Below are 15,326 nucleotides of genomic sequence, written 5' to 3' on the forward strand. Positions count from 1 at the left end.
TATACACTAGTTAATAATACCTATGTTGTACAAAGATCATATCTCTCAGATGATCAAATCAAATCAAATCAAATCAAATCAAATCAAATCAAATCAAATCAAATCAAGTGTTGTGATGGAGAAATGTCAAATTTACATTTCCATTCCAGGTCAAGATGGTCGTGCTGGTATGGCTGCTCTAGTCCTAAAAAAAGGAGAAACGTTTGAGCCTACAGAGTTCTACAAACATGTAACAACTTCACTACCAATGTATGCTTGCCCACGGTTTTTACGTTTGATGGATAAACTTGACAAAACGGGAACCTACAAGTACAAGAAAGGAGATCTCGTTAAACAAGGATTTAATCCGAAGGAAATAAAAAATAAGATGTATTATATTGACATCGCCGGTGGAACATACAAACCTTTGCACGAATCAGCATATTTGCACATTGTAACTGGAAAAGCAAAACTATAAAGCAAACATAGCTACGCATAGCATTCAAAAAAATGTGTGGTTATTTACAAAAACAGTTTGCGCCAAAGAAATGCGTTGCCAAAAGTAAGCATAACAACGCTGACGCCTGCACAGTCGATTCTATGCGTGATCATATTCAATATCAAGGCAGTGCCGATAATAAGTCGATCTGAAGGATGTAATATTTCATATGATATTTATTTGAATGTTCAAAAGTCTCACTCATCACAACGGTTTGAATATAAAGTTTCTCCCAGTAATGCTCATTCATACATGGCGTTCTCTTCGAGTAGCATAAATAATATATCTGTCATGTAATGCCCATTGGCTGTATCTGTTTGCATTTTAACTTACAAAAATTACCAAAGGGACATAAGCTGTGCAAGTTTTTTAGTATTCTGCTTCCGTATATCAACTACCATGTCTGACCCCAGTCCGTTTGTCATGCTGAAATTTCGAGTATTCTTTTTGTCAACACAGCTTGTATGTGTGTAGTGATCATTGTTTATTGTTTACAAATGAATTGTATACAATTTGAATACAATTTTCAACATTAACAATGGAGATTATACTCATAAAGGTTGTGTTGATATGCTAAATACTTGGCATTAACAGTTTAGGGATTCAAAACAAAAGTCCTGAAAGAATAGCCGACAGATAAGCTTATGGAGCTTTAAGTGTTGTCTTAATGTCTTTAAAGAGTCACGTATTGTCTTTTAAAAGTCCCTATTATAATCCTTGGTAATGAATTTGGTAAGTTAAATTCAGGCTCTTACAAGTAAATTTACGGAGGCCGTATTTGAGTTGCAACTCGAAAATTATTGTTGTTAAAATCTAAGTTGTGCGTTCATCGCCAATCATTGACAACTGTTCTGTGATCACACTTTGGTGAGCATTTTTACGTACGTTACATATATGAATTTTAATCATCCGATAAAAAAAAAATTGCACAAGGATACAATAGGACTCTAAGTCGGAAGTTTTGACAAGATAATCTATAGAGGTGACAAGGGATGAGAACAATCGACAACTATATGGTGGAGGCCTTTCTACAAAGGGTGGTTATGTCATTACTTTTGGTGTAAGTGGTGTGCTTAGTGGTAAATTCAGGAAAAGATAAGAGTGATAATAAAATTCAGTATCATAAATCACTTGAAAAGCATACAATACATGCGTTTAATTTCTTAAGTTAGAGGTTCCACAGAGGTCACAACTCGGCCTCGTTGTGTTTTACCCTGTATTTGAATGAATTTCAAATTTTTGTCAACTTTAAAGGCGGAGCCTCCCTTTAAAAGGGGGCCAACCTATGGCGGCGTTCATTGTGTAAGTGGACACCAAACATGTAACATGAGGGCACACGCTCCAGAAAATGCCACTTTTTAGTTTTTTCCGACCGCAAAAATGCTGACAGACTGCTAAGCGGTCAGCACGAAGCTGCTGCCGATCGAACTCAGTGGTTATATTCATATTCTAACGTGACTGGAAGACGTTTTTTAAGGAAATTCGAGTGTGGTGCTGGGGAATAAATGACCATTGGCAATTTGAACCGACCGTCAATCAAACGGTTATATAAGCTCTGTTTGCAGGATTAGCAAAAGGTGACAAAAGGTTGAAATCAGTTTGTGTAATTAATGTTATAGAAATCAAACATCATACTGGCCAAATGTTTGACTGGGAGGAGAACTCCACTAATGCAAGAACCAGGGATTGAAAAGTGCGGCTTTAAGTATGGTCATCAGGCTTTTAGAAACTTCAAGATCATTCAATGCTCAATGTTACTACATCAATCACTTACATGTATTCAGATGTTTGAGAAATGGATAATGTAACTTAGTTATACAAAGTGTGTAGTACTTCGTCTTTTTCTCAAAAGATCACCAATTAACAGGATTTACAATATTAATGCACTCAACATTTGTGACTAATTACTCTTTACTTGGCTGTGTGTTTTTATACAATTCGATTTCATAGCTCTATTCTTGATTGTCAACCGATTTTCGATTTACATACTACTGGGCGATCAACAGGATAGAAAAGAACATTTCATGAACTCGGTGGTAGGGGTAAATTCACCAGCAATTCATATTTTAATCGCATTCCAAGGCGGTATAATTGCTGTTTTTAAAAGATTACATATTTTAATGTTTCTCCTTTGAGTTTTAAAACGTTTTGTTTTGGTTGTTTGTCACTTGTTTTAACTATCTTTTTGTCTTGTAATCTATAATTCTTTCATTTTAGCGTGGATTTATATAGTTTTAAATTGTATGTATATGTTTGACTTCGGAAACGCTGATCGTTATAAACAGGTTCTGTACCAAATTGGAGCAAATTATCAATAAACTGTACAATACACCAAACAATTATTGAATAAATTTGGCGATAATGTATCCGATTAGCCAGCATTGTTGTCCAATTCACCAGTGTTGACAAAGCTATAATGTATTATACAAAAAACCATCCAAACAAACAACCAATTAAAAAATCAAACAGAAATAATGATTTAATAAATAAACAAAACCCTAACAAGCAAACAAACAAACAAACAAACAAACAAATAGATGGATAAAAAAATTAATTTATTAAAGTACGAGAAAACAGTAAATTGGGTATGAATTGAAATAGTCGACCGAACAAGTACATGCAACTTCTTTAAAATGCGACATCAGTATCACTTTCCACTGTACTGACGTCGCGTGTTGAATATGCTGCATGTGTGTTCCGTCAATTATTTCAATTTTTATTTAGTTTATTGTTTTCTCTTATATTTGTTTATTTATTTATTTAGGGTTTGTTGGTTTGTTTGTTTATTATCTATAAATTTATGTTTTATTTGATTCGTTCGTTGTTTATTTGTTTTTTTGTTTTTGTTTTTTATTTTTATTTGTTCGTTTTTGTGTTGTTGGTGTTTTGGTTGGTTATATTTGTTTGGTTTGTTTGTCTGTTTGGTTGAGTTTTGGGGTATTGTTTTTGATTGTTTTGTATCGTGACTTCCCTGTGCTTAGAGCACTCAACATCGAGTTTAGGCGCACACATTGAACAACATTGGTTAACATCATGGCAATACTCTGTGACATGTAAAACTAGCTCTCCGAAACTTCTTTATATAATCATGAATTTGTCGATTTTCAATAGTTAAAGCATGATTTCTCGCCTCCATGGAATCGCGCCGAGTAAAGTGCGATTGGCCAATGAAGAGACAGATAAGTTATCATTCTGCACTGCAGCACTGCAACCGGTGCAGTGCCGTTTTCACCCCTGTCAATCTTCTCCGTGCACATGCTTCGCTGCGATCAATCCATCGGTATCTCTAGCTGCATGCCAATTCGGTTCTGTTGCCGATTTCAACCCACGTCACAAAATCAGAGCTATTGTTACTCTTGTATATTCAGTGATCTATAATGTTAAATTTCTACTTTGTATTAAAATATGTTATACTTTTAAGAACTGATACAAGGTTATAAAACGGATGAAAATCTGCCCAGGGAATTTGCCATGACTATCGCTTTTCAATGACTGATACATTTTCAGTCATTGTACGCGGAGGGCATTTGTTGACAGTTTGATTGGACATAGCTATTAGCCGAAGTGTCAGCAATTTTCTGACTTAGAGGAGAAAGAGATGCAAGACAAATACACAATTTCCAAAGTCGCACCATTCTTATTATCACGCCAGATAGTTTTTACATTAGTAGGCCTATATACGGTCTACAGGCCCGGCGGTGGCAGTCTCTGCATGGGTGGGTACCCACGCTCGTTAGCAGAGTTTGAAATGTACCCCTTTTGCCAGAATTTTTCTCTGAAAAACACCCCCTTTTTGGGAAAATCTGGGAGAAAATCACTGCGAAAAACACCCCCTTTTTCCGATATCTGGGAGATTTTACCTAAATGTTTACCATCACAGGGACGGTCACTGGATTTTTAAACAGCCAGAACATACTAAATTTTAATCGAACTGATTTTAGGGGTGGGCACGTAGTTACAATCACCTTCACGATGTGATGTACGGTTCTCCCGGGACGGTTCTGGATCATGGCTTGGGGGGGGGGGGGACCGCTGCTGGGTTTTACTCTATCGAGTGAGAAAGCATCTTGGGAGAAGAACCAGACCTATTCTCGGAGGGTGATCTGAAAAAGTACCCCTTTTTCTCGATTTCACGGACCTAGATGTCTCCGTGATGTCCGACGAAAATCACCCCCTTTTCCGCGAAATTTCTAACGAGCGTGCGTACCCGGCTGCTCCGAGACTGCCACCACCGGGTCTACATCGGGCGGCACGTACGTACGCGGGTGAGGTTGCTGCAATCGTATCTGTTACCGATCTGTGTATAGGATTGGTAAACAACGTTAACAACCATGACTTCGAAAGATAGAGATCCATCAAAAAGGATGAGCTTTGTAAGTTGTCGTTTCACAGGGTCCGGCGAGCAATATTCGTCTAGAAATTATGAATATGATCAATAAATGTTACTACCTTATGAGCTGCTAACGAGGTATTTGGTCAGGGCGATAAGCCCCCCGCGTTGGCGATCGGCAGAACAAATTAATGAAGGGGATTAGGGAGGGCAATTAACAGATATAGACTGTTTTCTTTGAAATACTATCCACAGATAGCTAGGGGTAAAGTAATAGGCACACACTAGACACAGGTACGGCTTGTGTAATGAAAAAAAAGTTTAATACAAGACATTTATAATAATTTCTAGACGAATATTGCTCGCCGGACCCTGTGGTCTACAGGACCCCAAACTACGATGAGTAACTTCAGGTTCTGGCACCGTTTTATGGCAAGCCAAACGTTGCAATATTCTAGAAAAACTACTTTCTTTTTACACAAAACATTTTCTTTGTGCAAACACCTATTTTCGTTTTGTGAATATGCATTTTCTTTGTGTTATAACCTATTTTCTTTGCATGAAAACCTATTTTCTTTGTGTAAAATCTATTTTCTTTGTGTAAAAACCTATTTCTTTGTATGAAAACCTATTTTCTTTGTCTAAAAACCCATTTTGTTCGTGTGAAAACCTATTTTCTTTATGCAAAAAAAACCATTTTCTTTTTAAAAAAACATTTTCTTTTCGTACAAAACATTTTCGTTTTGTAAAAAAACATTTTCTTTTTGTAAAACCAATTTTCTTTTTGTTCAAAACATTTTCTTTTTGTACAAACCTATTTTCTTGTTGCACAGCCTTCATTCATGTTGCAAAACGTATTTTTTTGTTGCACAACCTTCATTCATGTTGCAGAGCCCATCCTAGTATTCCAAAGCGACCATTCGTATTGGTCACGTGTCACATCTGTTTGTGCTTGTTCAACTCACGTTTGTCTTTAAAAATGTGTTATTATATATTTGAAATATCTTCTTCTATATTAATAAAATAACATACGCAAGTTTGTAAAACTTTAATTCCTGTAAGTATAACCTATGCTTGTATTCCAAAACGGTCATTCGTATAGGGTCATGTAACCTTCGAACTATGGCATTTTGGTCAAAGGTTATTTGCAGGCGCCACCAGTTATGTGCTATCTGTGTTACCGCAGTACTGGTCGGCTCTTCTACGCGCATCTTCGCTTGCCCAGGTCTCGTGTCAGGGCAGCTGGATGCTCTCCGATGAGGTTGTTATTGGGAGACGCTAGTCGAAGTAACGGACCCGTGCGAGCGGACGATGTGTTACGCGTGGTCAAGGTTTCGTGTGTTCCGTGCCACAGTGGATAGAGGGACTGTGTCCGTGCACACCGTTCGGTGCACGGTATAATTATTTCTTTTAGCGTCATTATGTAACTGGAAGGTTAAAATAGTACATCAAATTAACGATTTCATCTCTGAAATTTTGGATGTGATAATGGCAAATTTGGTAAAAATGATTCCATTTAGTCACACATCTTTTCATTTAAATTAAAGTCTTTACTTTTCAAAGTTTTACTTTTGTCATTGTACGATGAGAATGTGAAACTTTCATTCACAGCATGAACTTGCAATGAATGGTTTTATATATTGCTTTAAGCGAATTCATGAAAAACAATTACTTTTCATCGTACATTTGTAAAAAGTCAAGCATGGTGACCCATCTTTTTCTTTAGTATTTTATTATTCTAGTATGCCAGAATTCAAAAATCCTTGATAAATAAGGACCCAGTCAAAGTCGTCATAAAGTATCGTCCAGTTGGAATACTTAGACGATACTAGATGATAGTATCGGATAGCATCGATATTAATCATAAAGCGTATTATGTAACGAGTTCTAAGCGGTCATATTAAACTATACTAGACTCTAAGATCGATATTTTCTAGCATCGATACTAGACGATACATATCAAATATCGCCATTAGATGTGCAATGTCGCACTGCCCTCGCGCTAGGTAGGCTGGCGCTTAGATCGTGGGGTGAAGCAAGTCTACTGTAGGTGGGAGTGACCGTTCGCGTCATTCTCCAAAGCGGTGTTGCTCGATCGTGTGACCTGGTAAAAACTATATCCGCAACGTAGATTAAAACAGTTAATACGAATAGGGGGGGACAATTAATTACTCAATAAGTTGAAAAATATTCATTTAAAAGTCAAAAACAAAGATTCTAAGCGACTAGTGGGCTAATCTACTCGTGGCATCTGCAAATAACCTTTGACCAGAGCACATTTCACTAGAGCGCCATCTTTATTCGAAGGTTATGTGAACAATACAACATGAATGAAGGTTGTGCAACAAGAAAATCCGTTTTGCAACATGAATGGAGGTTTTGCAATAAGGAAATAGGTTTTTCGACATGAATGAAGGTTGTGCAAAAAGAAAATAGGTTTGTACAAAAGGAAAATGTTTTGTACAAAAATAAAATAGGTTTTACAAAAAGAAAATGTTTTTACGAAAAGAAAATGTTTTTTTTAGCAAAAAATGTTTTTTTACACAAAGAAAAATAAGTTTCTATACAAAGAAAATGGATTTTACTAAACGAAAATAGGTTTTTATGCAAGGAAAATAGATTTTTACACAAAGAAAATGGACCATTACAAAAAGAAAATGGTTTCCTACACTAAGAAAATGTTTTATGCAAAAAGAAAATAGGTTTTCAAGAATATTGCAACGTTTGGCTTGCCATACCGTTTAGATACTTGGGCTGTTTTATGTATAGAAACCAGGTTAGATCGTTTGCACATGCGCAGGGATAAGATCGTCTAGCGACAAAATCGGCACTGCACCGGAAAAAGAACGTGAATATGCGAGACTACTATAGCGAGAACTCATACGAGAGTTTATCTCATGTTCAAATGTTTGGCGGTACGCGGTATCCGAAACTCATGAAAAGATCGCATTCGAAGTCATCAGCTCCTGAATCAACAGATCAGCTGAGTTTGATCACAAAACTTATACTATTTTAGCAAAATCTTCACTGTAACTGGACATACCCTTGGTAGTGTTCGACTCAGGGTCAAATCACCATCGGCTCTGCCTCTCGACATCGAAATGGCGGAAGTGCCAGTGGACGCTGCAGCAAAACAAACTTCGACACATCCCAAGCTAAAGGACGCTGTATTGTACTTCACTAGTGGTAAGTGCTTGCATAGAGGTCTGGGCATTGTGACACAGGTTTCAAGTATTTGGAGAAAGGGGGACAGTGCTTCCGTTCAGGTTATTGTGAAAGTTTGCACAGTTTTCGATCTGCAAGCCTGCACCCCGGACCTCCACGATACTATCCAGTTTCCTATACTAGAGCATAGTTGCATTTATGGCCAGCAAATGCTGTACAATACATCATCATGTTTATACTGATTCAAGTTTATCTTTTCACAATGTCACTAAATACTTACGTTGAGATTTATGATGGTAACTATGCAGTGCCATGATTTATATTCATAAGACTGTGTCTGTAGGAGAATTCAAACAAACCCAGTCACTTTGATTTGAAGTGCATCGTCTTATGTCCAAATGTCACACTGCACATCTCCTTTGCACAATCCCAGCGTACTAGGGACATTAGAATGCTGGTACGATTGCTCACCCTGTACCAGTAACTTATTGAAAACAATTATCATTAAAACAATTATTATTAACAATTTTTTCTCCATATTTTTCATCTCATGGCAGAAACTTCTAGTACAAAGACAAAGGGAAACGTGAAACTACAGTCATTCTTAGAAGCCATCGAAACAAAAGCACAGAAGGATGGACTTGCACCAGAAGTCATTACGAGTCTTGCAAAGTGTGCTGCAAATGCCAGATTTTGTGAGTACAGTATGCAGTACTGCCTTTGCAAAAATAGGAAAATTATTATGTACCTAAAGTGACAGATTCATCTGTCGCTGTCAGTGTCAGGTCAAGTTGGTAAGGTTCAAAAATATTTGAAGCCTAACATGCCCAAAATACTGTTTAAAATGACTGGGGAACCCTGGTGACTTTTATGCACTCTCAGCTGCCCTCAACAAATTAAAATGTAAATTCAGTAAGGCATATGGCCAGAGAGCCTTTTCAGTATTCACGCCATCGTTGTGGAATATGTTGCCTATAGAGATGTGTACTGTGAGAAATATTGAGTCTTTTAAACATGGTTTGAAAACTTATCTTTCTAATCTGTATTATCAGTGATTTGTTTATGCTTTGCGGTACATTTTCTTTACCACAGGACTACTCGTGTGGTGTGTTCTTATCCATGATACTTGTATCAAGTATTTTGTAACTTTGCATCTTGTGACAATGTGTGTGTTCTGTACAGCGCACTGTGATGTATGTGTAGAGCTTTTTTAAAGAAATTTTAATAATAATAATAATAACAAAATAAACATTGATAAATGTAGATTGTGTTGGTTCTTTTCCCCTCTATTGTCTACATAAAAAAGGAACTGTGAAGTACTTTATTTTCCTGGCTAGGGTCAACCATATTTGCATGTTGGTGTTTTTGCTAAGGTTTGGGAACATAGGAACGTGGTTTGGCAAACCCCAGTACCACTTCTTATATCCCTATATGATTGCATTTATACATGTAACAAGGGGAACCCTGATACCATGACATAGGAACTGCTTTGAGATTTACCTGGGTACTGCCCTCAACAAAAATACTAAATTGTCCAAGCTAAATCCTTCAATCCACCAAAGTTGTACCTACTATCATTACATGCAACAACTGGCCCAAATGGTCTTATTTTCCAACTTGTTCATTAACTTGATCATTAAGATCGCCAAGTCGTCAGTTTTTTTCAGGATTGCACCAATAATATGTATTCCAATATTAAAATCACAATTGTCCCGTTAATATCAAGATCTCATGTAATTACATCACCATATGACAACTTCTTAACAAAGCTTTGAATCATCTGTCCGTTAGATGTTGTTATTTGTTTGTGTTTCATTTCTCAGCTGAGAATGTCTGCATCCGCCTCATCAAAGCTTTGATTCCTGCAAGATCTGTTCCAGAGGAAGCAATTGTACATGTGATTTCTTGGATGTGTACAAACAAACCGTCAACTACTATTCAGGTTAGTGTTACAATAGCCATTACCTGTCTTCTACTAGTACTACATCATCATGTCAGTAGAAATCTCTGTATGAAGCAGTTGTGCCAGATAAAGTCAAAACTTCCTTTGTTCAAGTGGAAGTCAGAAAATAAATACGGAAAACACACTTTCAAATATTCAATAATAGTCTTACACAGGTCAGATTTCTGAAAGGTTAAAGGTAGAAGGTTCCTCCAGGACAGATTCACGCTCTCCAATTTCTACAACTCTTTTTTGATCTACCACTTGTGGAGGCTCATGTAAGCTCTTGGTTTCACCATCTTAGTTTTTCAAAAAATCAAAACTTTTCATGATGACTCTTGAGTTTTATTGGTTTTTTTTTTGGTAATAGAATGGTTGAAAGTTTCATGTTGGAACTTTTGAACAGAATTTAAGTGTTTTCACTTTTGACGTGCATACTTCCATAAGCCAATTTCAGTAAAATCTGCACAGACTGTATCAGACCCAAACCTATACTTGTTACAATTACAGTCTTGTACAGTATGTTAAGTACCAGTAGCATACTTGTACTTGTATAATGTGTATTGCCAAGAGAAATCAACTGATGTACATGTACTGGTATCATGGTATGTAAATTTGGCTTTTGGGTTGTTGTATGTTTGTATGCAATATTGAATCTACCGTACATGTATATGTGTATTGTATACATATCTTGTATACATCTCTGCACTATGTATCATGGTTGAACGTACATTTATCTTCCAGATGTGGCTTGTGAGATGGATCATCCTGGTGTATGAATACATTGATCAGAAAGACAAACTGCATGCACTTTATGGAATTCTATTTCTCTTCATAGACAATGAAAAAATGGTAAGTGCTACATTACACTGCACCGCATACATTTTAGCTCCCCAGAGCCACAAATGAGCGCAAATCCATACACTATTTCACATACTTCACCAGTAGGATGTCCATCAGTACTCATCAGTATGTAACAAGTATGAAGTCTAATGTCACTGCGATAACATTTGAACTCATATCATCAACAGCATGGATTAACAGAGGGGCAGTTAATGTACATGAAAGTGAACAATTTGTGTATCTCTTTGGTGTGACATGTATTCTCATGTATGGTTATTAAGACATGAATAGGTACCTGGTTGCTCCATGAACAGGCAGGATGGCCAACCTAGCAAAATCCTCTATTGGAGAACCCTTTGCAATTTTTTATGTACTGGTTATATTCCACAAGTAATCCTAAGTTTGGAAGAGTTACACAGATGTACATTTCCCTCAAGGGAATTTGAATGGTTGGTGTCCCCTCTGTTTTTTTAAACAATCTATCAAAGAGAATATATTTTCACAAAAGGGGGATATGCAAATTATGTATTTCTATTTAAATTTGTCTGCCCTCTGTTTTTCCAAGCTGTGCAGAACATGACAGTACTGGTAGGTATCCTCTTCCTAAGTGTTGTTGAAGTACTTTCTTGAAGTAATTCCGTCAAGATACTTTTTATTAAGTTGTAAATCCCATGGTACTGTTGCCTACTACACTATGCCATCGATATGTGATTTACCACATCATATTTACCAGGGTATTGCTGGTGAAAATTAATCTGATTTGTCAAGACAAAAAACTTACAGTGCTATAATATTTGTGATACATAATAGTTGGAAGAAGCAGCTTCTGAAAATTAATTATTTTTCTACAACGTAAATACTTGATCAATAAATTTGGAGTGGGGGTTATTGAGAAGGGAATTACAGCTTTATTTCCTAAAATATTTAAATAAAGGAATGAAAGTTAAGGTGGTTGGAAAGGCTAGAGCGTCAGTTATAAATTTCAACAAAAACTATTAAAATATAAAAGTAGTCAACATTCTCTGTGGAATAAAAAAACTAGACAGTTGGGCACAAAGGCATTGCAGAGTTATAGCCTGTTAAAACTTCTGAAAAACTGACCAAATAAGAAGAAGTTGGGGAGTCCTTAGTGTATTAACTATGGTAGAAGTCCCCTAGCTTTTATTAAAATGTTTGAAAAGGGAAAGTCATTATTTGCTGTTTTTCAGGAAAGTTTGACAAGGCGGTGCTGGCATTCAGAGTGAGTGACTGCTATTGTAAATGAATTTTTAGATTCTTTGAGTGTCAAAGAGGTGTCAAAAGTGAGATTAACAAAAAAAACTGCTCTATGACTTCAAAAGAAGGGTGCAAATATGGCTTGTTTTCAACATTTTTGACAGAATAACAGTTTTCCTACATAATTGTATACCAATTTAATCCAACTTTGAAATGAGATATGGACATGGAATTTTTACAGCCTATTAACAAGGTTACAGATATTATTATTAGATTTGTACGGCACAATTTTCCTGTATTTGAAGTACTTTTTGAAAAATCACATTTGAAATTTGAAAGAATTTTTAATAATTTTTGATATACAAACCCATGTAAAATCATAAAAACAAATTTTATTTACAAATCCTGCCGTACAAATCTTACAATAAATAGTGTCAACATATTTATAACTAATTTGGTAATATTAATACTATCCAATTATTATTAAATTCAAATATGTAAAAAAAATATGAAAAATTAAATTTTAATATTTACTGGTGTCATATTTCAAAATCATGGCTGCAAATATACAATTTTATATTCTTTAGAGAAAATATTAACTGAGGGAGTTATACTGAAAATTTGAACTCAATATCTTGATTCTAACACTTGAAATTTGACATTAACTCTGAGAAAAGAATTGGTGCAAAAATAGCCTTTCCAACCACCTTAAAGGTATACTGTTACCTGTTCCAATTTTGCCACAGTTACCATGTAAAGAGAAAGTCTAACCAATCACAGATTTTAAAGGGTAGCCGCTTTTTAAAAACAGCGCCCTCACGTGGGCATTTTGAATACCAAGGAATGCCCCTTTGACCATATATGGGCAAATTTAGATTACAGGTGACTGTATACCTTTAAACGCTTCGTTTTAAACAATTGTGCATGTAAACTTTTGATTATTTGTATGTCATCTTCCATGATGGAACATCATGTCTATAGAACTTTACCAAAATCCATGCGCAGAAATAAATGACAGCAATGCAGAATGTCAGTCTACTGTAAATATTCATATTCTAGGGCCTATGTAATCTAAAGAACTGACCTGGAATCTTCTGATTTGTAACATGTGTTCCAAACATGACATTTTGACTGATGTTTCAAAAGCTTCTCAAGTTCAAATGTCACAGAGCATTTTGATCTTCTGTGTACCATGTACTTGTGGACAGCTAAGGTAATCCATGTTGATCAAAACTAAATGAACATGGCTCAGTTTATAATGCAGTACAACGTTTTAAACTCTGTCCATAATTCATGCATAGAACAGTCTCTAAAATAATAAATAATATTTTATACTATTAATTGTGTTGATGAATGGCAATGCTTTCCAATGCACATGAGTTTTGAATATTGGCTTGACCATGAAAAGAAAATTCTGATGTATGTAAATAATACAAGTCTAGTCTATGTGATACTATTGTTTCCCGGTCTTTTTTCTCCCTACAGTGTCCATACTTGTGCCATCTTTTGTACCTGATGACAAGGAAGGAAGATGTCAAACATTTCCGGATACGAAAACTGATCCAGTTCCAGGCAAGAGCAGTAAGTGATGATCAAAAACCTCCTTCTACAAATACCCCTCTAGGGTAGATATTTGAACTCTCATATTTTCATAATACTTTTCTGACCTGCTGGTCTCCAGAACCTCTTTTGAAGTGTGAAGTAAATGAAGTTTTACTGTCTTGTCATGTAAAAATGAAAACATGAACCTTTTCCCATACAGTTTATAACAGTATATACTTTAATTTTAGAAAAATTGTTCCTTTAATCCCAAGTTTTGCAGCCTGACCTGTGATTTTTTATCCTCAATTATGAAAGAAGAGGGTTTAAGGTTTCCTTTAGGAAAGTTTGATCAAAGTCTTTGTAATTCAAGGTGAATATTACCTTAATAATAAGTCCTCGTTCTGTATGTGGTAATTTTCACATCTTCACCATTGTTGAATATAATTTGTAAATTTTCCTATGTTTTACAGGGTCCTCAAACACACATTCTTGGACTTCTGTCTGTCTACAAACTCTACTGCCCAAACCTTGTCACCGTTTCCACATCGGTGGGCAACAAGCCGTTCTTCAGGCAGACTGATCGCAAGTGGTCGGAAACCATACGCAGGGTAGTTGAGAAGGGTCTTCAAGACAGCGACAGAATAGAAGAGGTTGGAGTTGTGAGGGAAGCAGAGTTACAAGCTACAAGTGGCCAAAAGGTCAGAAATAAATTTTCAGCATTAAACTGAATTGCTGTAACTGTTGTATATTGTGTTAGCACAACCTCCGTCATTTATCATTGAAATTACAAGGTTTGACAATTTAGCACAAAATGGTCCAATTGACTTTGTACCAGTACCAGTAGATATTGATCGCTTGTGTGTTTCTCTGTCTGTCTGTCTGTCCACAGTGAAAGTGTGACTGCCCTGCCTGATAGCTTCCTAAAATGATATGCTTAACTGTCATATTGGTGAATGAATACTAAATCATCAGTTTATCATATTAATATTGTATTATTGAACTGGGCATGCATTTCTTGATGTACTCAAGGAGGGGATATTAAAATGTTCACAGTGTAATTTGCATTCTGTGTACAAATATACTACCAGGTAACAAGCAGGAATATTTCAGTGGGTACAATATTGTACCCACTGATGTTAAAACTATGAAATCTGAAAAGTTGCAGCCTCTGGGGCTTTAATGAGTCAATTGTAAATGGATCAGGCAGAGTATGGCAAAAATTCTTTCACAACGAATACTAACTTAAAAGATATTTATGCAAAATTATCTATTTAAATGCAGGCAAAGCGAAGAAAAATGGAAGTAGTACCCAAGGTGCATATGTCTGCATTGAGCAGGGGACGGCCTGGTAATCTTAAAGTGCTGCAATTCACCATTGACAAAGTACCTGTGGAGCAGATACAAACATTTCAACAGCTGCTGAAAAATTTTGACAGGCTAGAGGTATTGTAATGCTATCAGACAGTGTCTTTATCAAGACCGGTAATCCAGGAATTTTATTGGAGTTGAAAATTTCAAAATCCTGGAAAAATGAGTAATAATTCTGGAAATTATAAGGTGTTAAATTTTATATTATTTCAAACACAAACGTTAATATTCAGATAGTGGTACGTAGTACGCATCAAGTAAATTGGAACTTATGTATGGTAGTAGGGATTCAACAGTAAGTTTACTCAATATTGGTTTCACGGTTGACTTTATGAAACCTGGCATTTGTAAAGAATAATCACAAGGTAAATAGAGAAACTGATGTTCTGGATGTCAGCTGATTCAGTGAATTTGGTAGGGAATGTAGAGTAGTTAAGGTGTAC

General features: G+C 36.0%; 2 protein-coding genes across 2 annotated transcripts in view; both read left to right on the forward strand.

The window, feature by feature from the left end:
* LOC139118174 (long-chain fatty acid transport protein 6-like) overlaps positions 1-705 on the forward strand; it is a 34,798-nt gene extending 34,093 nt beyond the window's left edge. The window contains exon 9 of the mRNA XM_070681468.1: positions 150-705. Within this exon, the coding sequence (XP_070537569.1) occupies positions 150-457 (308 nt within the window). The 3' untranslated portion in view covers positions 458-705. The remainder of the gene's footprint in view (positions 1-149) is intronic.
* A 6,972-nt stretch (positions 706-7,677) lies between these two features.
* On the forward strand, positions 7,678-14,967 carry LOC139118176 (centromere protein I-like). Its single transcript, XM_070681469.1, has 7 exons — positions 7,678-7,994; positions 8,531-8,668; positions 9,797-9,915; positions 10,660-10,767; positions 13,459-13,554; positions 13,986-14,213; positions 14,797-14,967. Exons 1-7 carry the CDS (start codon positions 7,910-7,912, stop codon positions 14,965-14,967), a joined length of 945 nt encoding a protein of 314 aa, XP_070537570.1. The 5' UTR covers positions 7,678-7,909.
* The last annotated feature ends 359 nt before the right edge of the window (positions 14,968-15,326 follow it).

Source organism: Ptychodera flava, chromosome 19 (assembly GCF_041260155.1).
Source record: "Ptychodera flava strain L36383 chromosome 19, AS_Pfla_20210202, whole genome shotgun sequence".
NCBI classification, from domain to species: Eukaryota; Metazoa; Hemichordata; class Enteropneusta; family Ptychoderidae; genus Ptychodera; species Ptychodera flava.

What these genes read in the sequence shown, in the direction of transcription:
- LOC139118176 (XM_070681469.1), top strand. Translation starts at nt 7,910, where the DNA reads ATGGCGGAAGTGCCAGTGGACGCTGCAGCAAAACAAACTTCGACACAT. An exon ending in TGTATTGTACTTCACTAGTG is followed by an intron (nt 7,995 to 8,530) that starts GTAAGTGCTTGC and finishes ATCTCATGGCAG; the next exon opens with AAACTTCTAGTACAAAGACA. An exon ending in AAGCTACAAGTGGCCAAAAG is followed by an intron (nt 14,214 to 14,796) that starts GTCAGAAATAAA and finishes ATTTAAATGCAG; the next exon opens with GCAAAGCGAAGAAAAATGGA.